This window comes from Mytilus californianus, unplaced genomic scaffold (genome assembly GCF_021869535.1).
Source record: "Mytilus californianus isolate M0D057914Y unplaced genomic scaffold, xbMytCali1.0.p SCAF_13, whole genome shotgun sequence".
In the NCBI taxonomy this organism is placed as follows: Eukaryota; Metazoa; Mollusca; class Bivalvia; order Mytilida; family Mytilidae; genus Mytilus; species Mytilus californianus.
In genome coordinates this window covers 28,835,475-28,862,761 of record NW_026262615.1, presented here as the reverse complement: position 1 = coordinate 28,862,761, position 27,287 = coordinate 28,835,475, and the positions used below count along the sequence as shown (strand labels likewise).

General features: G+C 32.1%; 1 protein-coding gene across 1 annotated transcript in view; it reads right to left on the bottom strand.

Annotated features, from left to right (window-relative positions):
• Positions 1-323: 323 nt before the first annotated feature.
• The window catches only part of LOC127723918 (zinc metalloproteinase dpy-31-like), a 67,111-nt gene continuing 40,147 nt past the window's right edge, over positions 324-27,287 (bottom strand). The window contains exons 2-16 of the mRNA XM_052230636.1: positions 22,156-22,263; positions 20,637-20,814; positions 15,935-16,076; positions 14,177-14,246; positions 13,024-13,227; positions 11,696-11,831; positions 11,116-11,250; positions 10,040-10,110; positions 8,956-9,107; positions 7,402-7,520; positions 6,556-6,715; positions 5,731-5,819; positions 5,110-5,323; positions 4,421-4,546; positions 324-1,830 (exon numbers count right to left, since the gene is read on the bottom strand). Of these exons, the coding sequence (XP_052086596.1) occupies positions 1,737-1,830; positions 4,421-4,546; positions 5,110-5,323; positions 5,731-5,819; positions 6,556-6,715; positions 7,402-7,520; positions 8,956-9,107; positions 10,040-10,110; positions 11,116-11,250; positions 11,696-11,831; positions 13,024-13,227; positions 14,177-14,246; positions 15,935-16,076; positions 20,637-20,814; positions 22,156-22,263 (1,998 nt within the window). The 3' untranslated portion in view covers positions 324-1,736. The remainder of the gene's footprint in view (positions 1,831-4,420; positions 4,547-5,109; positions 5,324-5,730; positions 5,820-6,555; positions 6,716-7,401; positions 7,521-8,955; positions 9,108-10,039; positions 10,111-11,115; positions 11,251-11,695; positions 11,832-13,023; positions 13,228-14,176; positions 14,247-15,934; positions 16,077-20,636; positions 20,815-22,155; positions 22,264-27,287) is intronic.

Genomic DNA, 27,287 nt, shown 5'->3' with positions numbered 1-27,287 from the left:
GGGACATTTAAACTCATAAGTCGAAAATAAACTGACAACGTCATGGCTAAAAATAAACCAAAAGACATACAACAGTATACAAAACACAACATAGAAAAATATAGACTGGGCAACGCTAACCCCAACAAAAACCGGGGGTGATCTCAGGTGCTCCGGAAGAGTAAGCAGATCCTGTTCCACATGTGGAATTCGTCGTGGATACAGGAAACATTTCTCCTGGATAGGCAGTTGTATTAATTTACAAAAGTGGTCAAGGGCCTCTGCGTTGAATATAAGCCACCATAATCCAAGAATCAATTTAAACAAACACTTTCTATGAAAATATAACTTTATTTACAAAAAACTTCAATATCATTATATAAAATTATTGTCACAGATACACATTCATGCAATAAATTAACTCTCTTCAACCTAACGAGACAGACAAAGTAACAACAAAATAAAACAATCGGCTAACCTCGGATGACTCCGATCTCTCAGATGGAGGTACGGAATCGGCCGAGTTGTGACGATTGCAAAATTAAATACAATCAAACAAATACATCGATTATTGCTCTACACTTCTAACCGATCATAATCCAATTCTTTTATTTTTAAAATTCAACTTGATGCAAATAAGTAAAACATATATTGTTATGCTATGGATGGTATTTGCCATGAACTATTCATTCATTGAAGAGTCAAATACATCCAGGGCAAAAAGTGGTTGATATGTTAAAATGTCCAGGTTTGCAGAATCATATAAATTAAATATATCTAGACGTTTTAGAAATTTTGGGTAGTTGAATTTTTAGGATACTTTTGTTTAGAGACTATGCCATTAAGATACGGCATTCTTTTGTTTGAAGACTTTGAAAGTGAGATACTGCATACTACTCACTGTTTGAGACTATGACATAAGTGAAATGAAATACATGAATATATTTTGTTGAAAAATAATTTCTTGAATATTCAATGAGAAAACTATCATTAAACTAAACAAGGCTCAATTTTAAGGCAATAAACATCAAAACAAACTAAAATGGATTTCTAACTAGATCTACGCATTCGTCTTTTGGATGTTTGTCCTACATTTTGACATTAAAATATCATAATTCGAAAAAAAGGACATTTTTTTTATACATGTTCTCGATTTTTAAAGTCTGTACATGCTTAATCTAAATATAGCATTGTTTCTACCGAAAAACTTTAATTAATCACGCCACAAACGATCGACGTTTGACATTGTGCGCGGAAGTACAGCATTTATTTCAGAGAATTTGAAATGTATAATGATTTCAAGTTGTTTTCTTTCAGTTGCATTTGAATTGAGACAGCAGTATTTTATTTGAAAACATCATTTTTTAAGGGTCGTAAACTACCGTTCACTTGCTCTACTAACATTTCGCAAGTAAACTCAATTTGAAACCATTAAATCTGAAATTGATGAACGCAAAATATCAAATACAATAGTATTTTCCCTTATAAACTGTGATTAGCACCATTGTTCAAAATGTTAACAAAAAACCAAACTTAATAGGTTTGCAATCATTAAAAGAACACATAGTAATTATGTAGCACCAATTTCTGCGTAATGTATAATAGTTACAATGCATATAATAACAAATGAACGATTGTCTTGCAAAATATATGTTACCTAATCAAATATACGGAATGGAAACATGTTTTGAAATGGACTGTGTTTGAAATGTTTTTATCACAAGAAGCACTTTTATTTTCATTCCGTCAAATGCTTTTCACGTTCCATTTTTAACACATACTCCGTTGCTATTCTTTGTATATCCTGTGCAACATGTTTCTGAAATGAATGGATATGTTTCTTTCTCGTATCTACAATAGAAAAATATATGAATATAGTTCAATGCTTTTCAACTTCGTATTTGATTTGGCCGTCAAACTGTTTTGATTCGAGCGCCACAAATAAGTCTTATTTTGACGATTAAATTGAGAATGGACATGGGGAATGTGTCAAAGAGACATCAACCCGACCAAAGAGTAGAAAACAGGCCAAGGCCACCAATGGGTCTTCAACACAGCGAGAAAATCCCGCACCGCCTAAAACACGAATCTGGCGTAACAAATTATGAGCTATCTGTAATGCGTTTTTACAGTGACGTTTCACAGTGACGTTTCTCAACTATAATATACATTGTATATTTGTGTTTATTGGATTTGCTTTAGAGGATAGCTATTTAAGACGGATATGGTTTGAATTGCTGATTCATCATAGTGAAAAACACGTATGACATTAATGTCGAAGATTAAATAAATAATTCTAGTTTACACTGAGTACAAATTGCACAATATTTTAATATAACCAGCTTAAGATAATAAAATGCAACATGTTACCTTCCATACCTGACAGGATTTACTATCACATAAATATGCAAATACCTCGGAACAATCTATTATTTTCTTTATACAGCAGAACAGTTAAAATTATATACTTCATTAAACAGAACAAATAATATTATACACTTTATTTTCATAATGGAATGTATAATGGTCTGGATGGGGGTTCTTCATTTCTGTATTCTTTCATTTTTTTAGCTTTCTCTATTCTTTATACTTTTTGTTCATAATTCTCTATTCTTTATATTTTAACACCTCATTATTCTCTATTCTTTAATTTTTGGTCCATTTTCCATTATTCTTTATATTTTTGGCCCATCATTTTCTATTCTGTAAACCCCCATTCACACCCTTATGTGTACGGTGTATGGAATGCCATTAGAAAGATACTGATTGTTTTTTTGTTTAGATTTAAATGCCTATACGTTATTGAGAATGAAAGATTGACTTTATTTGGTTTTCACTATTAACATATTAAATTTCTTTTTCCCCATAATAATACTGTATGGGATAGAAAAGAAAAAGAGGATGTTTAACAACAAAAACACCTGGCAAACATCCTATTCAAAACTATAAAACTATAAAATTCAGAAATATACAGAATGTATACAGGAATCTGATGTTCAGTAGTTGTCGTTTGTTGATGTGGTTCATAAGTGTTTCTCGTTTCTCGTTTTTTATATAGATTAGACCGTTGGTTTTCCCGTTTGAATGGGTTTACTCTAGTAATTTTTGGGGCCCTTTATAGATTGCTGTTCGGTGTGAGCCAAGGCTCCGTGTTGAAGACCGTACTTTGACCTATAATGGTTTACTTTTATAAATTTTGACTTGGATGGAGAGTTGTCTCATTGGCACCCATACCACATCTTTTTATATCTATAGAAATTAAACAGAATAAAGATCAATAAATCATAGGACTGTTATTTATTTAAAATACAATTTAGAGTTATTGTTCTTTCGCTGTTGTAACACAACGAACGTTAATATAGGTATTCCAACTACATGTTCAACTTAAAACAAGATGGCCATGATGATGATGGATGGCTGTTTTACGTCCAGTGGCAAATTATATCCATATTCAGAACGGGAACATGAAAGTTTGATATGCATATCTTAAACCCTTCTTTGTACTAGACTGACACACTGAGCAGGAATTTTTAACGTGCCTGTTCACAGTATACACAGGAAGACATTTCATCCTCCTCGGACATATTATACTGACACCGAGCCGACCAGTCTTTGATCTTACTCCTAATGCCGCGTGCTTAGTAGAGAAGCAGGAAATACTAATTTTCAAGTCTTTTGATTGACTATGCCGGGGTTCGAACCAAAGACCTACCGCACTCGATTAAAAGGAAATAACAAAATGGTGTTTGTAAATTATAACTATCTACACCAAACAAACATAATGATTATATATCTTTATCAATTTCCCCCTTTACAGAGATTTTCAATCTCATAAAGGCATCATTTTGTGTAATTGATTTTTTAAATTTTTATATTGGATATCTTTTACAAAGAGCATAACAACTATTGTATTTAAACAAAACAATGTTAACCTTTTTAGGTCTGAGTTAAGGCGCTTTGTCTGACGAAGATTGCTTTTAAACCAAAAACCGGCGGAAAAATCTTCCGATTTTAAGATTTTTGTCGCTTCAACCCGATTCAAAATATTTTTTAACAAATATTAAACATTGCTATAACATTGTTCAACATGTATTATGAAGGATGCTTCTTTTTGAAAGTAACATGGGAAAACTATCAAAATATACTATACTATACTAAAATGTAAAATAGCAAAAATACCGAACTCCAAGGAAAATTCAAAACGGAAAGTCCTTCATTAAATGGCAAAATCAAAAGCTCAAAAACATCAAACGAATGAAAAACAACTGCCATATTCCTGACTTGGTACAGGCATTTCCTTATGTAGAAATTGGAGGATTAAACCTAGTTTTATAGCTAGCAAAACTCTCACTTATATGACAGTCGCATAGAATTCAGAGACACACACACCGGAAACTAACTTTTAAACAGTTTTCTAATGAAGTGTCTAGTCAATACTTACACTGTACATTTTTGTAACGTAATAGGATTACACACGACAACTTTTGATATGGTTCTGGTTCCAAATTTGACTTGAGTACATGGATTTGTATTACAGCTTCTGGTTTCTACTTCTATTGATTTTCCACTGAAATTCATAAAAAAAATGAATCTGTCAATGTCGGTAATTAGTTTAAATGTTTAAACATATTCATAAAAAGTATTGGAGAAACTATAAAGTTTGTTTATACCGAACCTTATTATTTATATTAAGTGTTCATCAAAGATTTAGCTGACACAACCCCTCACATCCAAACTAGAAACAACCTTTAGAAACCAAAGTAATTTATCCCGTTTTCTATGTCCGATGCGCAGTTCTTCGCAAGCATTAATCAGGAAACATAGAACACGATGCTGCGGTAGTCAATAAGGGATTAATAAACTTCTCCTCCATATCTGGTTGACCATACATTGGTAGTTCAAGATTAATACAAAGACTAACGTTTTGACAATACTCCTATTTGAATGAAGCAAGCTGTAGAAAAATCGGAATTTTATTGTGGCACTAAACACTTAATGAAACAAAAGTAGAATATATCAAACCAGTTATTGGTTCATGAAAAGTAATAAAATGATGGAGTCGTTTGAAATTGTAAGATCCGTTTGCAGTACAACATACAAATCATTGCCTTCATTTTTTATTCAACTTACCTGCATAAAAGCGGGTCGTAACAAAGTCGTTGGCGAGTTTGATTTCCGCATCCACCACATGCAGTGGTACAATTTGACCACGTGGTCCAGTTTCCCCATCCTGATGATGGGTCGTTCTCTTTATCCTTAGAAGGATCGTGTGTAGGTACTATGTATTCCGTTGATGAAACACCGGGCTGGATAACTATACTTATATTTGCTACTGACGATGATTCTAAAAATAATAAAAGTTTGTTCCTCCACATTATATCATTTAACTTTAAGGCGATTTTATTTCTATCTTTGTATGTATTTGCACATGGCAAGATCCAAGTTTGACATATTCGCTACGACCAGAGACATGCACAGTACCCATATATTAATAATAGATGTTTCTGCTACAATATATCATATTTGCGTCATTTTTTACTCAGGAAGTCGTGTAAATAAATCGAAATAAGGTTGGTTAATTTACAGTATTTCTAAATATTTCCTCGGGGCCTTTGCTTTTTCATTTGAAAAACACAATGCAATTGTCTCTTAAACTTTTTTATAGTTTATTTTGTATGTTGAAATTAAAGAATGATACAAAATCACTTCCGACAATTTCATCATATAAAATTATATATATTTAATACTTACTGATACAATCTGTTCCATTTATTTCATAGCCTTTACAGCAAAATAGTTCAGACCTAGAGCAAAGTCCAGACCTCACTGCTGTTTTGTTCCTGAAATATTAGAAGAAAACTTTATATTTACCCCTTTCACTTAATTGTGATAAAATATAGTTCTCAGATTTAAACCGGCAGTGATTTAGCATTTGATTTCGTTTAAACTCTATTAAACAGAGATTAATTTATCGATTTCTTCATTAATAGATAAAAGGTTAAAATGAAAAATCAGTAGAACGTTTTTCCTGAGTTATGACAATCAAACTTTAGTTATTACAATACAATTTGTAGGCAGCACATGCAATTACTGTTTTGCTGAAATATACTGCTATAATATTGATTTTTCTAAATTACACAAGTTTGTTGCAATATTTATTATCTGCCCACCACCAGTTCCCACTTGTACAGAATATACTTCTATAATATTGATTGTTCTAACTACACAAGTTTGTTGCAATCTTTATTATCTGCCCACCACCAGTTCCCACTTGTACAGAATATACTTCTATAATATTGATTGTTCTAACTACACAAGTTTGTTGCAATCTTTATTATCTGCCCACCACCAGTTCCCACTTGTACAGAATATACTTCTATAATATTGATTGTTCTAACTACACAAGTTTGTTGCAATCTTTATTATCTGCCCACCACCAGTTCCCACTTGTACAGAATATACTTCTATAATATTGATTGTTCTAACTACACAAGTTTGTTGCAATCTTTATTAACTGCCCACCACCAGTTCCCACTGACAGAATATACTCCTATAATATTGATTGTTCTAACTTACACAAGTTTGTTGCAATCTTTATTATCTGCCCACCACCAGTTCCCACTTGGACAGGGGTTCCATTCTGTATAATTCCACTGACGTTCACACACGTAAGGCACATTCCTAGAGCATGGCCGATGACTTAATTCTGTCCCCGTAACACAGCCTCCACATGGTTCTGAAAGGTCGGTTATTATTGATATTATTGATATTATTGATACTATTGATATTATTGATACTATTGATAGTATTGATACTATTGATATTACTCACATATATTAATTAGGTTATTACGTTAAGATGTTTAAGTTTTCTGAAATTTTTCTCGGCTATGTTTTTTTTTATTGAGGTACTCTTGCTTTTTTATGTTCATTGAAAAGGTGTAATCGCAAATATTAACACCAATTCCATTTGTATTTTTCCCAAATTCAATGCTATGCAATTGTTTTCTATTTAACTAAATACATTTGTTAGTCTCATAGAATTTTGTTATTTGTGAATAGAAAAAAAAATGAGACTAAAATGTTTTTTATGTCGATATTAGTACTTGTTGTTCTGACATTAAAATTAACCACATTTTATATTTCATTTTTTCTGAAATATCTAAACAGGTTCTTATTGAAATCAGTGTCATTGAATTTATAAAGATTTCATAACGGACTGCTTTAACCCTTTACTGTACTTCTTATTGTCAGTTTTTATAATGTATTGTTGTTGTTGTTGATGCTGTGTTCATAATTTTTAGTTTCTTATCTAGTGTATCTAATGTAAGAAATGTTGTATTAGAAGATATTATCTCTAAAGAGAAAAAATGTTTACTTTTTGTCATTAAAATGCTATATAAACAGTTCTAAAAGTAAATACCTGCCCATATTTTAGCCTGAAATCCGTACGATCCTGCTCCATTTGCCCGTAAAAGCACAAGCATCTCGTTGCCTTCCGAAATAATAGGTTTAGTAGATTCTAAATAGGAACAGCAAATTCTGAAATTCCAAAAAAATAGTTAATTTTAAAAAGCTTTTTCTGTATATCTAACAGTCTTGATGGGTGTCATATGTGGAGCAGGATCTACTTACCCGTTCGGAGTACCTAAGATCACTCCCATGTTTTGGTGGGGTTCGTGTGGCTCAGTCTTTGGTTTTCTATATTGTGTGTTGTGTACACTGTTGTTTGTCTGTTTGTCTTTTTTAAGCCATAGCATTGTTTTCGACTTATGAGTTTGACTGTCCCGTTGGTATCTTTCGCTTCTCTTTTTACAGCAGAATGCATTGAGTGTGTAGGTAAAGGTAGAATCTTTGGTTAGCTTGATTGTTAGCTGAACCGTGAAGTTATTATTAGGTTAGGTATACTACCTTCCTTTTGGAGTAGTATAGTCCTACAGACAGATATATTGTTGATCGGTCGGACTAGTCTACTCTTAAAGGAGGGTAGTTTACCTAACATAATAATGATTTCACGTTTCAGCTAACAAGCAAGCTAACCAAAGATATCACCCAAACCTACACACCCAATGCATTCTGCTGTAAAACAACATTGAAGACAATAATTGTGTTAGTCCCTTGCATTCTTCATAAATTCAGTCAATCCAAACATTTTCAATTGCTTCTTCTATTTTTTTTTATTTTACTACAAAAAAACTATCATCAAGTGATCCAATCTAATTGTTGATAAACATAGTACCTTCAAAATCTCACTTTACAGCATTGGGGTTTGGCTTTCGTAAAAATTTGTAAAAAAAAAGACTATTAAATTCTATAGCAGAAGATTAAAGTTTGATGATGCACTAGTTCTTACTCCGTATTGAAGTCCAGAACTTTTAATTGTTTTAGTTCTTTATTATTATCTTGCATTTTAAGACTGTTGATTGTTACTTTAATCTTTACTTAATATCATATTACTGTAAATTCAGAAATTATTTCGATGTTTAATTTTTATTATGATTGCGAAAATTGCTATTGGATATGTTTCGCAAAATTAAAAACTCACATTCGTTAAAAATTTTGATAGCATAATCGTATCCAGCATTTTCTGACATCGCAGTAATTAATCGTTCATCAATGCACACAATAATTTCTGAAGGTACGGTATTCCAATAAACTAGGTGTGGATGGGGTTTACAGAATAGAGAATAATGGGCAAAACATATAAAGAATAGAGAAAAATGGACCAAAAAATTAAAGAATAGAGAAAATAGAAGTACTAATATATAAAAAATAGAGAATAATGGACAAGAGATATAAAGAATAGAGAAAAATTGATTGTCTAAAAATTAAAGAATAGAGACTAAAAGAGGTTCTTAAAATAAAGAATAGAGAATAACGACCAAATATTATAAAGAATAGAGGAAAATTGTATAAAAAATTAAAGAAGACAGAAATGAAGGACCCCCATCCAGACTCTCATATACCATATTCTTACCGTGCACCTGTTGTAGCAATGTTGTGAGAATATCTAACTTCCAGGTAGTTCAGGCACTCAACATATTTATTATTGGTATCACTCACACACTGTGGATATTCCATGATACGAGGCGGCGTTATCGTGAAAAATACTCGGGAATTTTTAGGTGCCTGCAGAATAAAATTGTTGAATTTTATAATTTTTTTTTGGGTATTTATTTGTCGATCATGTCTATATATTTAAGCGAAAGAAAAATGAAACAAAGTTTTGTTAATTTATTTAATTGGACTGAGTGAGAAAAATGAAAAAGCTAGTAGTTTAAAATTGGGATATTGTTTACTTTTTAAACTATCAAAATGAACACTTCATTATAATAGTTACAAAAATCTTTTCTCACAAACTTTGTCATACTTTATCTATATCAATTACCTAGATGCATAATGCGGAAAAGAAGCAGTCATTCCTATATATGATTAAGAAGACATAAGTTCAAAGAATGTATGTGAAAATTATGTCTGAAAAAAGCCAATCGTTTTTAGAAACATATGACTTTAATACGTGACATAAATTGCGAATACGAAGCAGTCATTGCTATATATGATTAAAAAGACATAAGTTCAAGAAATGTATGTGAAAATTAAGTCTGAAAAAGCAAATCGTTTATTAAAACAAGTTATGATTTTAATTTAATGACATACAAGGCATAAAGATTCTTGTCAAATTCACAATTCTACGTACTTTTATGACATAAAGTATTCTTCTTCATAACAATGCAGAATATCTAAAACAAAATTATATCACTTATAGACCTCTTCTTATTGACTTATTATTTGGTCAAAAATTGAGGCGACAGTAGTTTACCGATGTTCAGATGCCAAAAATAGACCAGGAAGAAAGAAGCTGAGGTAACAAGCAGAGACTGATGGAATCGCATGAATTCCAAAAAGAGCGTGACGGGATGCTTCGACAGGGTAATAGTCTCCTGCTATGCATGAACCACCCGCCATGCAAATTCACATTCAGTAAAAATGTCAATACGCAACCTTTAACGGTATATTTTGTTTCTCAAAATAGCAAAAAGAAACGAGTGGGGATGACGTACCTTTATATACCAGTTACACTGTTGTCCAAAACGGTAGGATGTGGGAAATCCAATCGGTTCTGGTGCACCAGCTAGATTTATAACTCCACCACAAGTATCTGAAAGTGAAAATAATAATTTGTTAACTTAGGCCGTCCGAAGCGCTTTTCTGGAATTTTATCCAATCAGGAACGCTCAAACATAAACTTGAGGCATCCGAAGTGCTTTTCTGGAATTTTATCCAATCAGTAATAATATGAAAATGTTTTGTCGTTAAATATATATATATATATATATATAAGTAAAAAATCATTGATATGGTAAAGCATGCGGAAGAATATCTCAAGAACATTTTGCGACAATCCCGGCAAGGACCGGTAACTCTGCATGGAAGATTGTTTTTGCGGGAAAATATGAATGCCTTTTCATATCCAATCTTTTAGAAAAATAGAATTTTTACAGAAGAGTGTCCACCATGCACTTGCACTGCACTCTTATTAGAATAGTAGAATAGAATGATATACAAATGGATGAAAGTTATATATAAATGTTACTGTTATATTAACATAATATATAACAATAAACCAGTGTATACTGATTTGTTTCACTACAATATAATAGTTATTACGGTGAGGTTGACTTTCCTGTCATTTATTCATCATCCACGCACGAACTTGTCTCAGAAAAAAATATCTCTGTACATTAACCTCAGTTTCAGGTATAGAGATGTGATTTTTTTCTGTGACAAGTGCTTTTGACAATCCACAAGAACTTGCGGTCATCCGATGTTCAGTACTTCAGTACTTTTAATTAATCTATCAACGGGGAGTTTTAGAAAAAATATGTTAAACTGACTACTGAGCTAATGATACCCTCGGGGACTAGGAAATGAAAATAACTCTAGGTAAACTTCGTTCGTCCGATGACTTTCTGTATTTACCTTCATTAGACACGCTCAAACCTAAACACTAAATTATTGAAGAAAGTAGTAAATCTCCTCAATTTCAGAAGTAGAATCAGTGATAAGTGATACAGTGTCAGTCAAAGTAGTTATTTTGCAATTTATGAGTGCTTTTAGAAGAAAATAGCAAACTAACCTCCGACAGATGGCGCAGCTGTTTCACAATAATTTCCGCCTAGCCCTTCCGTGCAGCGACATCTAGAACATAACTTGGGATCTTGGTAGCCATCATGTTGACATGGTTGTGCCAATTTTGTATTGTTACATTTATCTGAAATATAAATAGAAAATAATCCATATTCTATAGGTAGCTCAATAAGTACAAATATAACATCACTGGTACAAACTGGAAAACAACAAACCTTTGTGATAAATGTTACCAAAATTGCTTAATTAAATATCACACAATTTGTTTATCCATTATATCCCTTTTAAAATCAATTAGTAATATTTGGTTTAGAAAGTTCCAGTTATTTCAATAATAATTTTCTCTTATCAATAAAAAAATGAAAATAATACATTATAAATGTTTTTTTGCGAATAAAGATAAAGATATTTAACTTTGTTCCGCTTGGAGCGCTTTTCGGATTAACCCTTCATTACGAACGCTCATGCCAAATTTTAGGATATAACTAATTTTGAGGAATCATTAATTTGTATGCTTGCAAATGAATAACTATAATTAGATTGTGTAATACAGAATAAATTTAACTTACCGGCACAGTAGGCAACGTTTGCTAATTTTACATCATAAAACGAGAGTTGAAATCTTTGTCCGAGCGCTCGTTGTAACAATGGATCTTTAGTAATTATTGTTGGTGGTACTGGGGTCTGATTGTCAACAGCGTACGCCTACAATGTTACAGTTTATCATTAGGGAGCTACCATTTGATTTTTATGGGGGCTAGGATGAAATTTAAAAAAAATAGGCAGGACAGGAGTTTTGAGTAAAAAAAAAGGCAGGATGAGACACTTGCAAAAAAAAAAAGTCAGGATGACAATTTAGGTAAAAAACGGTCAGGATAAACTTTAAAAAAGAAGGCAGGACCGAATAGAGTCGAAAATAAAAAGGCAGGACAGAGATTACAACTAAAAAAAAATGCAGGACAAAATTTTTCATCCTAGCCCCCCCATAAAAATCAAATGGTAGCTCCCTTAGTTAATAATAATTCTATTTTATTTGAGTGCCACACATTGATTGCTGGAATACATATACTTAAATAAAAAGTAATATCTTTAAAATGCAACCAATGCCCAGCCAAACAATTGACTTTAATATGAGACACTTTAAAAACATACATGTACATATATACAATAAACTGCATGTTATTTTGCAAAATATTACATAATATATATATATTTATATTGAAAAGTTATAAATTTTGTCCCCGCTGTGCATAAAATATGAAAAAATAAGGCTGAAAATGCGCTATATATATATATATTTACCAATTTCAGCACTAAGTTACACTGAACCGGTCTTTTAGATCTGAAGACTGTTCAATAATGCAAGGCTAACAGCAGATTACCGATGTTTAAACTCATAAATCGATTAAGAAGACAAATCAATGCAATAAACAAAAAATGAGAAATGGCATGAACTCAAAAAGGAGCGTGGCTGGGTGCGATGACAGAGTCAGCGTCTCCTGTAATTCACAAGTAACCCATATTCAGTCTTTCATACTTATCTACTGTGGTAAGTTCAGTACTGTTCAGTCAATTCACTTGCAGTCAATCAAACTTTGTCAGATTATTCAGCAACTATTATTTACCTGTTTAAAAACATTAACATATTGACGTGTCTGAAAAGGTTGAACAGTGCTGAATTGACTGCAAGCGAATTATCTGAACAGTACTGAATTTACAAGAAGAAAATATCGGAAAATTACTTAACAAGTCTTGAAGTATTTATGTTCCGACTTTTCAGATGATGTAAAGATGAAAACAAATTGCCATTTTCAGACTAAAACTTGTGTACCTCTGAAAACTTTACGGAACCAAAACCAATTGACAGATATGTCATGTAGTATATACTGTTACTTACTCTTGAACCATAATGCATTATCGATCCAACATCATAAGGCATATCTTTGTTGTCTAGATCCTTCCAAGAAATATGTAAAAAGTTGTATTGTTTTCCATATTGAATAGAATTCTGTTGTACTTGTATATGTTCCTCCCTGTCAGGTCGTGCATGCTCATGCCAAAACCCTATCACGTGACCAATTTCGTGTAGAACATGACCTTCCTAAAATTTTATAAATTTTAAGTTATGACATGCGCTTATACGGTATATGCCATGATTATGGTAAATGTATTTAATATGTTTTCTGACCAACAACGCTATCAAAAGAATCTCCGGAAGATATTCCTTATATCGTTATTAAATTTGATAAAAAAATGGCTGGGAGAAATTCGATTCAAGTATTTGAAGATGGTATTATATATTTCAAAATTACTAACGTAATGACATGTATTTACTTATCCCTGGCAAATAATTGATATATGGTTTATAGAGTTAAACTGGTAGGTATCAGAAGTGTGTTTTGTGGAAGCGATATTGTCAAATGCTTTCATGTATATGTATACTGCTACATGGTACCCAAACACATTTATAACATGACTTTTAAACCTGCTTTCCTCATAATTATTCTAACATATATTAATATATATATATACATATATATTAATTTGTAGGATCCTTTACAATAGATATTTCAGCTGATCTGTAAAATACCATCTTCATGCATTATATATCATGTACTGTATTACGACGCTAGATAAAAACTGACGAGGAAAGGTAACACCCGGCCACCCAAAGCTTTATTATTGTGAAACCTAGGTGGTCGAGTGGTCTAGCGCGTTGGATACAGTGCAGGCGATTTGGTGTCACGATATCTCAGTAGCATGAGTTCGAATCCCGGCGAGGGAAGAACACAAAATTTGCGAAAGCAAATTCACAGATCTAACATTGTTGGGCTGATGTTTAGACGAGTTGTATATATATATATAATTAAGACGTTGTTAATATCAACTGATGCTATTCACATTTATTCCTTTTTCTATTAAATTTAGTTATAAATAGATATTGTGACGAATTCTTTTCGTTGTGATGCACGTTTCATTATGACCCACAGAAATGAATTAAAAGCTTATAGTTTGACCTATTTTTCATAATTTAGAAAAATGTCACTTACATATATACAGTCTTCAAAAATGGAAACTTTTTGCTCTCTATACGTACTTCTTCCAACAAATGACCAGCATCTGAAATTGGGCAGTAGATTAAAGAGACTTTAATTTGGATGAAGAAACCTACTTAATAGACTAGGATTGCCAGTTTTCCTTACGAATTTTGGTACTCCAGCTTCAACCACCAGTAAAAATTGGCCGCCATGTGTGCTGAATGTGGTGTTAAACACCAACCATCAATCCATCACTTCTTATGTAGAATGTATATATATATATATATATATGTCAGGACCTTGAAGTTTAGTGGTTGTCGTTGGTTCATGTCTGTCATACTTGTTTTTCGTAAATTGTTTTGTTATAAATTAGGCCGTAAGTTTTCTCAATTGAATTGTTTCATATTTTTCTCATTGACAACCATACCACATCTCCTTATTTTTATATAGTCTTCTTTTCAAACGTAATATATTTTTTATGATGTTTGTGTGTATATCTCTACTGAAAAGTGTCAATGATAAAGTAATAACAACTAAGTTTAATATTGATATTCCCGAAGACTAGCAGTTCGTGGTCAAATTGACCCAAGACCTGTGATAGAAATTAAAAAATAAAGAGAGATAAACAAATATATACTGTGTTTAATGATAATACATTTCTGCACAATGTAAAATAGCATTATGATCCGGAAAAATAAACGATAAAATTGTTTGTCGAAATTGTATACCCAATAAACACACACAGTTCCGTGTCTTTTTGGTTTTGTTCAGTAGTGAATAAAATTTATACCCATGGGTATATCCCTTTTTTCCCCAATCTCAAATAATCAATATAACATTATTTTTTGTGACAACTATGAAAAAGGTAAAACTTTACAATGTAACTGTTTAAAAATCTACATATATCACAAGTCGTTATATTTACCATATAAATAATTAGTGCAAAAAATGTTCTCAATAATGGATAACACCTACAGGCAAAATGTCTATAATTATATATTCGACATAACGAGACAAATGTCGAATTTAATTGCAAATGAATCGACAAATTTACTTTCGTGATTTTTTTTTACGAATTACATGTTTGTAAACAATATTTTGCTTTGTTTTAACTTTTTTTTATGTCTCGCCTGCAAAGAATGTCGCGGAAGGCAAACCATTGATAATACCTGACGCTTTAAAGAACGCAATCAGCATCGTCGTCATCACCTGTTTTTTTTTTTCATTACAAAAGTTTGTTATTTTACAAATAGGTCAATGCTATTCCATACACTATATGACTCCAAAATCTATCCATCTCAATTGCAAGAAATGTATTAGTCATTGATGCTTCAGTGAGTTAGGAATGTTTATTTTATTCAATTTGATTAAAAAATTTCTAACACAAAATATGGTTTGATTTTGAAAAGAGTGCTTGTAGTATTCGTTGGCATTTAATACCTAAAAAGGAGTTTTTAATTTCGAAGAAGGGAGATAACTCTTACTTGCTACTTTGTTTACGATTTTGTTTTGAAAAAAACACTTAATGTTTATATTAGTTACCAGGGCGAATGGCACGTAAAATCAACTCATTATTACATGTATAAGAATTCAATATCATTAATTTTAATGTAGTAACATCAACGTATTTTGTTTTTTTTTTGTTTTTTTTTTTGTTTTTTTTTTTTTAATGAAAAGGAAAAAAACTGCTGGTATTAAATGATTCATCCAAAAAGTTTAAATACATACAACTCATATAAATGAGTGAACTTGAAGTCGGTCAATACTCACCCTTCATTGCTTGTGAATACAATGTAAACTTTGTTTTCATTCACACTGGAGTTGTCTTTATATGTTATTTCTTCGAACGTAATACATGTATAACTCTCCCAGTAATTTAAAGCACGTCGTATAATACTTTTCTCAGACTCATCTAAAATCCAGAAAAAAATATATGTTTAAAATATTGTCTTGAAAAATGAAATTCATTTTTTGGAAATATATTCTGTTAGCAGGTAGCGGCATTTAATGTGAAAAGATCTGTGGGTTCACTTAGTTTACAATATATACTGTTTAGCTTAAAGTGTGACTGTCTTACAATTCTTTTATTTTTTTTCGAATTCTTTTACGAATATAAATGGGATATTGTGCATACGCCTACTTAAACAGCAGCTTTAAAACAAAACTCGACATCACAGCTGGAGGTACACGTATATTTCAAATTCATTACAAACTATGAATTACTAAGTATGTGGTCTATCGATTGTATATTGTAATTGTCCTGTTACTTGTCACAATATCCATAATATTGTAATTTGTATAGGTCCTGTACCTGCTACTTACTGAGATCAATTAAATGCATTCTGTATAGGTAGCTGTTACTAAATACTATGAACCTCAAATGCATTCTGTATAGGCACCCGCTACTTACTGGGATCAATTAAATGCATACTGTATAGGTAGTTGTTACTTACCGAGATCCAATAAATGCATTTTGTATAGGTAGCTGTTACTTAATACTAAAAACCTCAAATGCATTTTGTATAGCTAGCTGTAACTTACTGATATCCATTACAGTCTGTATAGGCAGCTGTAGCGTTACTTAATTTTTTGCGATCAATAAAATGCGTACTGTTTAGTTTGATGCTACATTCTATGTGATACAAAAGGGTCTGGATGGGGGTCCTTCATTTTTGTATTCTTTAATTCTTTTAGGGCATTTTTCTCTATTCTTTATAACTTTTGCCCATTATTCCCCATTCTTTATATTTAAGCACCTCATTATTCTCTATTCTTTATGTTTTTGGTCCATTTTTCTTTATTCTTTATATTTTTTGCCCATTATTCTCTATTCTGTAAACCTCCATCCACACCCTCATACATCTAATGCGTGATTTATAGGATCTTACAGTCAGACCAATCAAATGCATTCTGTATAGGTTCCTCTTCCTTACTATGAGATTCATTGTATATATATATATGTATAGAGTATAAGTTTTTAGTTACAATGCTACACATCAATTGCGCTCTGTATCGGTAAACTATTTTTAGATCCTTTAATTGCATACTGTATAGTTAAAACAATTGTTTCTAACTGTGCAATTAAACGCAACCTAACTGAGAGATCTATCAATTATATTCAGTATAGTTAGCTGTTACTTGTGAGCTCAATGGAATGCATACTGTACAGGTAGCTGTTACTTGTGAGCTCAATTGAATGCATACTGTATAGGTAGCTGTTACTTACTATTAGATCCCTAAAATGTATACTGTACAGGTTGTTGTTACTTACTATGATATCCCTCAAATGCATACTGTACAGGTTGTTGTTACTTACTATGAGATCCGTCAAATGCATACTGTATAGGTAGCTGTTACTTACTATGAGATTCTCAAATGCATACTGTACAGGTTGTTGTTACTTACTATGAGATCCGTCAAATGCATACTGTATAGGTAGCTGTTACTTACTATGAGATCCCTCAAATGCATACTTTACAGGTTGCTGTTCCTTACTATGAGATCCCTCAAATGCATACTGTATAGGTAGCTGTTACTAACTATGAGATCCCTCAAATGCATATTTTACAGGTTGCTGTTACTTACTATGAGATCCCTCAAATGCATACTGTATAGGTAGCTGTTACTTACTATGAGATCCCTCAAATGCATACTGTATAGGTAGCTGTTACTTACTATGAGATCCCTCAAATGCATACTTTACAGGTTGCTGTTACTTACTATGAGATCCCTCAAATGCATACTGTACAGGTTGTTGTTACTTACTATGAGATCCCTCAAATGCATACTTTACAGGTTGCTGTTACTAACTATGAGATCCCTCAAATGCATACTGTATAGGTAGCTGTTACTTACTATGAGATCCCTCAAATGCATACTGTACAGGTTGTTGTTACTAACTATGAGATCCCTCAAATGCATACTGTATAGGTAGCTGTTACTTACTATGAGATCCCTCAAATGCATACTGTACAGGTTGTTGTTACTTACTATGAGATCCCTCAAATGCATACTTTACAGGTTGCTGTTACTTACTATGAGATCCCTCAAATGCATACTTTACAGGTTGCTGTTACTTACTATGAGATCTCTCAAATGCATACTGTATAGGTAGCTGTTACTAACTATGAGATCCCTCAAATGCATACTTTACAGGTTGCTGTTACTTACTATGAGATCCCTCAAATGCATACTTTACAGGTTGCTGTTACTTACTATGAGATCTCTCAAATGCATACTGTATAGGTAGCTGTTACTAACTATGAGATCCCTCAAATGCATACTTTACAGGTTGCTGTTACTAACTATGAGATCCCTCAAATGCATACTTTACAGGTTGCTGTTACTTACTATGAGATCCCTCAAATGTATACTTTACAGGTTGTTGTTACTTACTATGAGATCTCTCAAATGCATACTGTATAGGTAGCTGTTACTAACTATGAGATCCCTCAAATGCATACTTTACAGGTTGCTGTTACTAACTATGAGATCCCTCAAATGCATACTTTACAGGTTGCTGTTACTTACTATGAGATCCCTCAAATGCATACTGTATAGGTAGCTGTTACTTACTATGAGATCCCTCAAATGCATACTTTACAGGTTGCTGTTACTTACTATGAGATCCCTCAAATGCATACTTTACAGGTTGCTGTTACTTACTATGAGATCCCTCAAATGCATACTTTACAGGTTGCTGTTACTTACTATGAGATCCCTCAAATGCATACTGTATAGGTAGCTGTTACTAACTATGAGATCCCTCAAATGCATACTTTACAGGTTGCTGTTACTTACTATGAGATCCCTCAAATGCATACTTTACAGGTTGCTGTTACTTACTATGAGATCCCTCAAATGCATACTTTACAGGTTGCTGTTACTTCAGTGTTCCCGCCTGCCCTAAATAGAAGGGCGGCCCGCCCTTGATGCCCTTACCCCCGCCCTTCTGCCCTCCAAAGTAAAAGAATGCACCCCTCTGCCTTTTCAAAAAAATAAAATTTCCAAATTTCATGCCTACCGGCGTTTCCGGTAAATTGTTACCTGATTGTGTAACACTAATTAACTGACAATGGGATTAAGTTAAATACCTAATGCTTTGGCAGTTTTATCACCTTTGTTAATGATTGTTTACTGCTAATTAGTGGATTTAAGATAATTGAACAAATACTAGATATTTAATACAGAATGAAATGTCCACATGTTATCCATTTGTAATGTTTATGTACAGCATGTACACCTGAAAAAATTTATTTCAGTAGGCATAACATAAAAAATAAAATCTTAAACAATTTTAAAGGCATGTATACATAGTTTTGACTTAATTGGTAAAAAATGTTTTGTTTCATAACCATGAGTATGAAATTTAAAGAAGAACCAAAGAAATTTGTACTTTGAACATAACAAGATTCACTTCCTGTTTTACTTCTTGTATTTTATAATCCTCCTGACATAGGAGCACTCAACAAATTTATTTTTAACAATGATGGAGAAAAAAGTAACTGTTTATACCTTCTGCAATATATTATTGCATCAATATAATATGATCATCTCCTGTCTCACCTGTTATATTTATAAAACTCCTTACCGAGGAGCACTTTGGTGTGCACTTAAAAATACTTTTTTGTAACAATTCAAATGATAATAAATAACTCTCAATAACATATATACTATATGTTTGAACAAGTAATTTAAATGTAGATAATTTAATTACATTAAACATTCAATTTTGCATGTATAACTCCATCTTTCAAAACTACTTGTTTATTTTTATAGACTGGTATAAGTTATAAAACATTGAAATTTCTGATGATTATTTTCCTTATCAAATGTACAAGTTTGTTTAGATTAACATCAAAATGATATGCTTTGCTTCATGGTATGATAATTTGATAAAAGAAAATTCTTATGGGAACCAACATCAAGAACACATTAATTTCTGAATATGGTTTAAATACAACTAATGTTCGACAGCTGAGCCTAGCAATATTCAAGGTAATTTATACACTGTCCAACATTGCCCTTAAAATCAGGGTTATAACGCTAAAGTGCCCTTTCAGACAACTAGCACCCTTCTGCCCTGAGATTCAAGCTGGAACACTGTACTTACTATGAGATCCCTCAAATGCATACTGTATAGGTAGCTGTTACTAACTATGAGATCCCTCAAATGCATACTTTACAGGTTGCTGTTACTTACTATGAGATCCCTCAAATGCATACTGTATAGGTAGCTGTTACTTACTATGAGATCCCTCAAATGCATACTGTATAGGTTGTTGCTACTTACTATGAGATCCCTCAAATGCATACTTTACAGGTTGCTGTTACTTACTATGAGATCCCTCAAATGCATACTGTATAGGTTGTTGCTACTTACTATGAGATCCCTCAAATGCATACTTTACAGGTTGCTGTTACTTACTGTGAGATCCCTCAAATGCATACTGTATAGGTTGTTGCTACTTACTATGAGATCCGTCAAATGCATACTGTATAGGTAGCTGCCAATGTCGCTGTAAATCTGTATTTAACTTTCGTTTTTGTCGAGGATTTCTACTTTCATAAATAATTTGAGCCTGTTTAGGAGTCAAAATTATGTCTTCTTCAAAAACATATGGAACTGTATTATCTGTTGTGGATTTCGTCTAAAAGAGAAAAAAAAATTTGTAATATTTTTTATATTTATTCAACATTCTAAAGGGCAAACTTGCGATCTGGCGCCTCATTTAAAAGGACCTGTGACCTTTACAAATATTAAAAAACGAGAATCTGATCAGTTCAGAACTGTTATTTTGCTTCAAAGTGACCTAGTGACCTGAGGCTATTTCTATACATGACCTTGTGACCTAAGCGGTGTATCCTACTGGAACCCTAACTTGGACACAGTTGTCTCTAAATAGTAGTTACTATGTATTCTTTCTTATTCGTCCTGAATATGCATGTAGTATTTGCCACAGGAAGTTAAGCAAACTACATAAAATCATCTTTTCTTGTAAATATTTTCCAGGCTTACAGAATGCAACCAGTTTTTTTTTATAAAATGTATAGAGGAAAATATTTGAAACGATATAATAACTTCCGGAGATGCAGGAACGTCAAACAGAAGATCATAGAATTGATTCTACATTTTATAACAATCTAATTAGCAATTCAAATATTTACTAAAATAATGGGAGTTGCAATTGCGTAGACAAAAATGCTTTGTTGTGGGTTTCAAAATATGATGCATCACCTTCAAAGAAAATTTTTATTTTGTTGTGTAAATATTGTATTTCCGGGTTCTTAAGTATTGACGAATATGAAATTACGCAAGAAGTAAGGAATGATCATACCTATCTATAAAGATAAAGATTGCCCTAGGTATAGAGATCAAGATTGCCCTAGGTATAGAGATAAAGATTGCTTCATCTGTTATTTTCCCCAATTATCTTCCTCTGCATTTTACGCATACAAGCACTCATGCATTTATCAAAGATTCGAATCATCCCGTAAAATTATATTGTACATCGCATCGTCGAGCGATTAATCAAGGCATACCACAATCACAAAGGAATACACCAGCGGGTTGTTTTGCATGTGGTTAATTGAGAAATTGCGCCATACCCAGTTCATCTTTTTTTGTAGTAAAGTCCAAAATTAAATAAAGTGGGCGATTCCAATCATTATTTATCTTATCAAGCCCTTTAATAATAACTTCTTATTTTAGTACATCATATATAAACAATAATAAATCTAGATATAATTCAATTTTTCACGTAAACTTACAACACTCGGCAATGTTAAGCACCATTCAGATGAAGAACTACTATAGCTGTTACAGCGATTTCGCTGTTCCTTTGTGTTCTGGTTTTCGCAAGTGCGTATAGGGATTTTTGCAAGTGCGTATAGGGATTTTCGCAAGTGCGTATAGGAATTATTGCAAGTGCGTATAGGGCTTTTTGCATTCAGAATCAATACACTATCTACCTGTTTTTTCGTATACTTACAGTTAAATGATGCTCCTTCTCTTCTTTCTGTTCTATAGCAGATAAATAATTTACTACAACTATTTTTTCTTGTATTGTAAGTCCATCTGTTATATTTAGTGGCGACACCTAAAGTTAAAAAAAAAAAAATTGGCATTAGGTTGATGTAAAATTAAATGCATGTGTACATTGTCACATGTAAAAGTTAATTATTAAAAAGTTATTTTATATTTTAATATATTTCAAGACTTTTCCATGTATGTTTTTTTACTCATAGGGTCAAACTCGGAAAGTCGAGAAAAAACAGATGAATATTATATTTTAAAATCTTAACATAAATGGTACTTCAAAAGATTTTTCAGCCTACATGTATCAGAATGTTATTCGGGGCCACACATTACCATAATAGACTATTTTGATACAATATTCGTTTAGAAATATCATAATTACTACAAATAATCGTAAATATCTGTTAACATTGAAGATTTGAGTCATTTTCATGCAGTTTATGTGTTCATTGTGATGATTGAACTTCAGAAAGATTAAAAAAAAGAAGGTAATTGGTACGAGTTCGGGAGAGTTAGATCGGTTCTATCCCTTTTAAGCATCTTTTTGTGATTTAAGGAAAGAGCTCGGTATACTAAAATGGACCAAGTGATTGTAGAAATTATGCCGTAATGCAGAATTAATAACACTTCTACCATATAATTAATGTTTAATTCGTTTAAATGTCTGTTTAAAGTTTGTACCTGAAGACTTATCAAAGATGTTTGAATTCCCAATGATAATTTGACGAAACAAACAAATCAAAACAAATCAAAGACAAGCTCGACACAACCGTACAAAGGCAATACATTTTTTATTCCTATTATGCTATTCAGTTTAATGATGATATTAGTGGCGATCACTCTCTCGAGTGACATTTTTAAACAAATTTTTAAAAAGGCATCAATATCAAAGTGTCAAATATTCATTAATCTCCCATTTAACTTCTGTTTTACAGTGATAAATCCTCCCATGTGTCAATACACACAATACGTTTATGCACTCCCACACCTATCTATTTGTCAAATAAGACAGATCAGATAATAGATTTCACACTACAAATATCTATAAATCTTGTCATCTAAGATCTCACACCCTGAATAGACAAATAAGACTTAAAAATAGCCCTTACCAATATTCCAATGACCTGATTTTACCTGCTTAGGGCAACATTTTAAAGTCCTAGAAACAAGTGCAAATCTCTTTTCCATTTGTTAAAATAAAAAATCATCGCTTTCATGCTATTCAGTCGTTTTCGTTACAAAGATGCTTGAAATCGTCCTTCACAGCAAAACACAATAATATCGAAGTTTTTTCTTATTGAAAAATGTGTGACCTTTGTAATAAGTGGTTAATAGAACGATGAATTTAGGCTTTATATTAACTGGCATAAACATTAAATATGTATAAGATTTTGAAATGTGATACAATTATATCAAGATCACAAAGTCCGAAAATAGCCCATAAACCATTGTGTTTAACAGAAAGAAAACATGCTGGTTTTATTTTGAAAATTTCTTTAAAAATCAAGGTAATTTACACAGTGACCTTTTCCGTTCATTTTAATATTTCGAATTTATTTATTTATTTTTTATCTTAGCAACGCTTTTGACCAATTTGGAAAGCACAACATTTAAAATAATTGTAAGAAAAAACCAAACCGTCCGTACAAAACAACCAAAGTTATATGTGGGCATGACCTCTTATATCGCATTCTAAGACAGATCTCGTACCAGCAATTGACCTTGAAACACAGATGAATTTGGGCGTATGCTGAGGCGTTGGAACTTTGTTGTGACAGCAAAAAATAAAACCATCAATAAAAAACTAGAAAATACTAATGATTCAGTTTGAATGGTTCTCTGTGGTAATATTATAGACTATAAATACTAAGGGCGTAACAGAAAGGACAGTTTGTCAATTGGTCATGCAAAGATCAATGTCCAAAAACAAGACTGGTGTATATTTTATACGTTTATGTACTACATGTATGTAACTGCATGATGTGAAAGTTACACATCGTCTTCCTGTTTACAGAACTGTTGTTCCTCTACCTGGAAAGTCTACTTAAAACTGTTTATATATAAAAGGCAAAGACTCGTTAAAATACTAGACACTTTTTCGAGAAACTATTTATATGAACAACTTCACATGTTTTAGGTTAACAATTACACAGATGTGTAATAAATTTAGAAAAATAATCTTCAAAATGATATGTTTTTAATTGTAAAAGTGTAATGTCATCGACATTTTTATGATTTTTTTAATGTATTTACACCTTTCAAACATGTTAAAGATGAACATTAGATTATTTTTTAATTCTGTCTATGTGTGTCCTTTTTTTGTCAAATAGCTCCTTATACGTTGTAGCTTAGGGAGCTACCATTTGTATGGTGGGGAGGGGGGGGGGGGGGGGGCGCTAGGATGAAATTTGAAAAAAGTCAGGATAAACTAAAAAGGCAGGACAGAGATTACAACTAAAAAAAATGCAGGACAAAATTTTCATCCTATTCCCCCCACCCCATAAAAATCAAATGGTAGCTCCCTTATTTACGATTCACCAACTTTCAATTGTATAGGTATGAGCGTTCCTGGTGAAAGTGAATCTAGAAAAGCGCTTCGAATGCACGAGGTCTATAAAGTGTTTATTTCATATCAATTGTTAAAGATATTAATATATTGAACTACAGAATGCATAGGTTTTTTTTATATAGTTTGGTTGCAGCCTCATTTACGTGTATGCCAAACATCTCCATTTATTTATGATATTTAAAAAATTAAAACAATGTTATGTATTTCTATTATAAAATAATCTTTAACATAACTCCACGGGTAAAAGACTAGTAGAATAGATTGATTGATGGATTGATATTATCTTAAAGTCCAGTGGCAAATATTACATGCATGGTCAGATCGAAATTAGAAAAGACAAGACTTCATTACATTCCTAGGCTTAAGTGTACAAATTTGTAGATACAATCTCGTCCATTACACGTATAACAGAGAAAGTCACCTGGACATCACACTAACAATTGTAATGACTGTAGGCAGTCACAAAAGTAGTTTGAATAATTCAAAGGTGTAAATTGAATAGTTTATGCGCGTGGTTTTTAATAAAACTATTTTAGGGATCTTATTGAACATACCTTTGTTGAACGAGTGGGCTGGGGTGTACAGTTGGAAAAACCGTCAAAATTAATCCCATTTGCACTTTTAATACAATGTACAAAGAAACTTTTAAAAAAAGCGTGTACTATAGTTTTCGTGACGCCAGTTGAACAATGGGACAATCTATCTGAGTGAAGTGACGACGTTAAATAATTGATTCGGATATTTATAGCTTGTTGTATTGCATAGACCCCTGTCTATTGCTGAAAACCAATGATAACTTCTTTTTGTCTTTTGTTTTCGTTCTTATGTTGCTGTCCAATTGATGTATACAACCCACATCTTTTTTATATCAATGGGATGTACTTTTTTTTCCTTCTTTAACATCTAAAATACAGTTTAATACTGTCAACATCAACAAGACTAATGTTATTCCATATATGGTAGACATTACAGAGATGATGAAAATGCACATTATGACGTCATTGTATTATGATACCGAGGTTCGGATGAAATACATAAATGAAGCATAAATATAACTATCAGTCATAAACTTTATCTTTTAATCCTTGTGTCAAATGGGCTATATATGAACTGGTGTCGGTCAAATATTAACAGGAAATTAGCTAATGAAGACATTGTTTCTCTAAATAGAAAATCTGAATTTCGAAATTAGGTCAAGTTTCTTTATTTCAATCAGAAATGAATGACAGAGTCTTAAGTTCATATGACCAAAGCGCATGAATCATTTTGTCTTCCTATCATACTTTTTTCAATTGAAACTATTTTTTTTTCCACAAATGTATTTTGAATGGTAGTTCAAATTCAAACCCTTCTTTTGTTCACTATGCAGAGCTTGGCTATTTGCTGTATTGTTATTTTGTTTTCTTTCTTATTCCTGAATTTGCATGAAGTACGTGCCACTGGACGTTAGGAAATAACGATTAATCAAGCTATCATAAAACATCATTACCTAGTTGCGATGTTGTTGAAAGCCTTATGATATTTTATATCAGATTGTTATGGGAGATGGCATTTTTTTATTACATGCATTACGCAATTATGGTGAAGCACAACATGAATAATAGTAGACAACACATCGACTCAACACAGCAATAATGAATTAAAAAAAGAGTTTACTATGAAAGCAACGGAACTGGTTTGAAACTGTTTATGTTTACAATATTTTTAAAGAAAGAATAAAGAAATCTTTGAATTTTTTCTGTTTTAACTTTTTCGCAACGTTTTGTTTTTTGTTTTTTTTTTCTAATCGGGACGATTCAGTGCTTGGTATGTTGTATAGACATCTGTTTATTAATAAATACTTTTGGTAGTCTTTAGGGAGCTACCATTTGATTTTTAGAGGGGGGGGGGGGGGGGGGGGGGCTAGGATGAAAAATTTAGTCCTGCATTTTTTTTAGTTGTAATCTCTGTCCTGCCTTTTTATTTTTTTCACTCTATTCGGTCCTGCCTTTTATTTATTAGTTTATCCTGACTTTTTTTTACATCAATTTTCATCCTGTTTTTTTTTTTTTTGCAAAGTGTCTCATCCTGCCTTTTTTTTTACTCAAAACTCCTGTCCTGCCTTTTTTCAAATTTTATCCTAACCCCCCCCCCCCCTTGGTTATTTGTGTCGTTGGGTTGCTGTTTCATTGACATATAACCAATAACCATCATCTCCTATTATTCATTTATAAAAGCCACTACGCAGTTTTCCTAATTGTTAAATACGTCAATTTTATATTATTGCAAAGAAACTTATTTTTAGTATTGCTAGTATACGTTAAAGCTACCAATATTTATAGAACAATGTTGTGTTTAGAATTAACTATGTTTTCAACTGAGGCAATGTTCAATCATGCTTAAAAACATCCATCTTATTATTAAACTAACTGTCAATGTTTAACTAAACAAGTAAAAAACAAATATGTAAAAATATCCATAATTTGAACTATATCATTAAATGGTAGAAAAGAAGTAGGGCTTATTTCCATCTAACA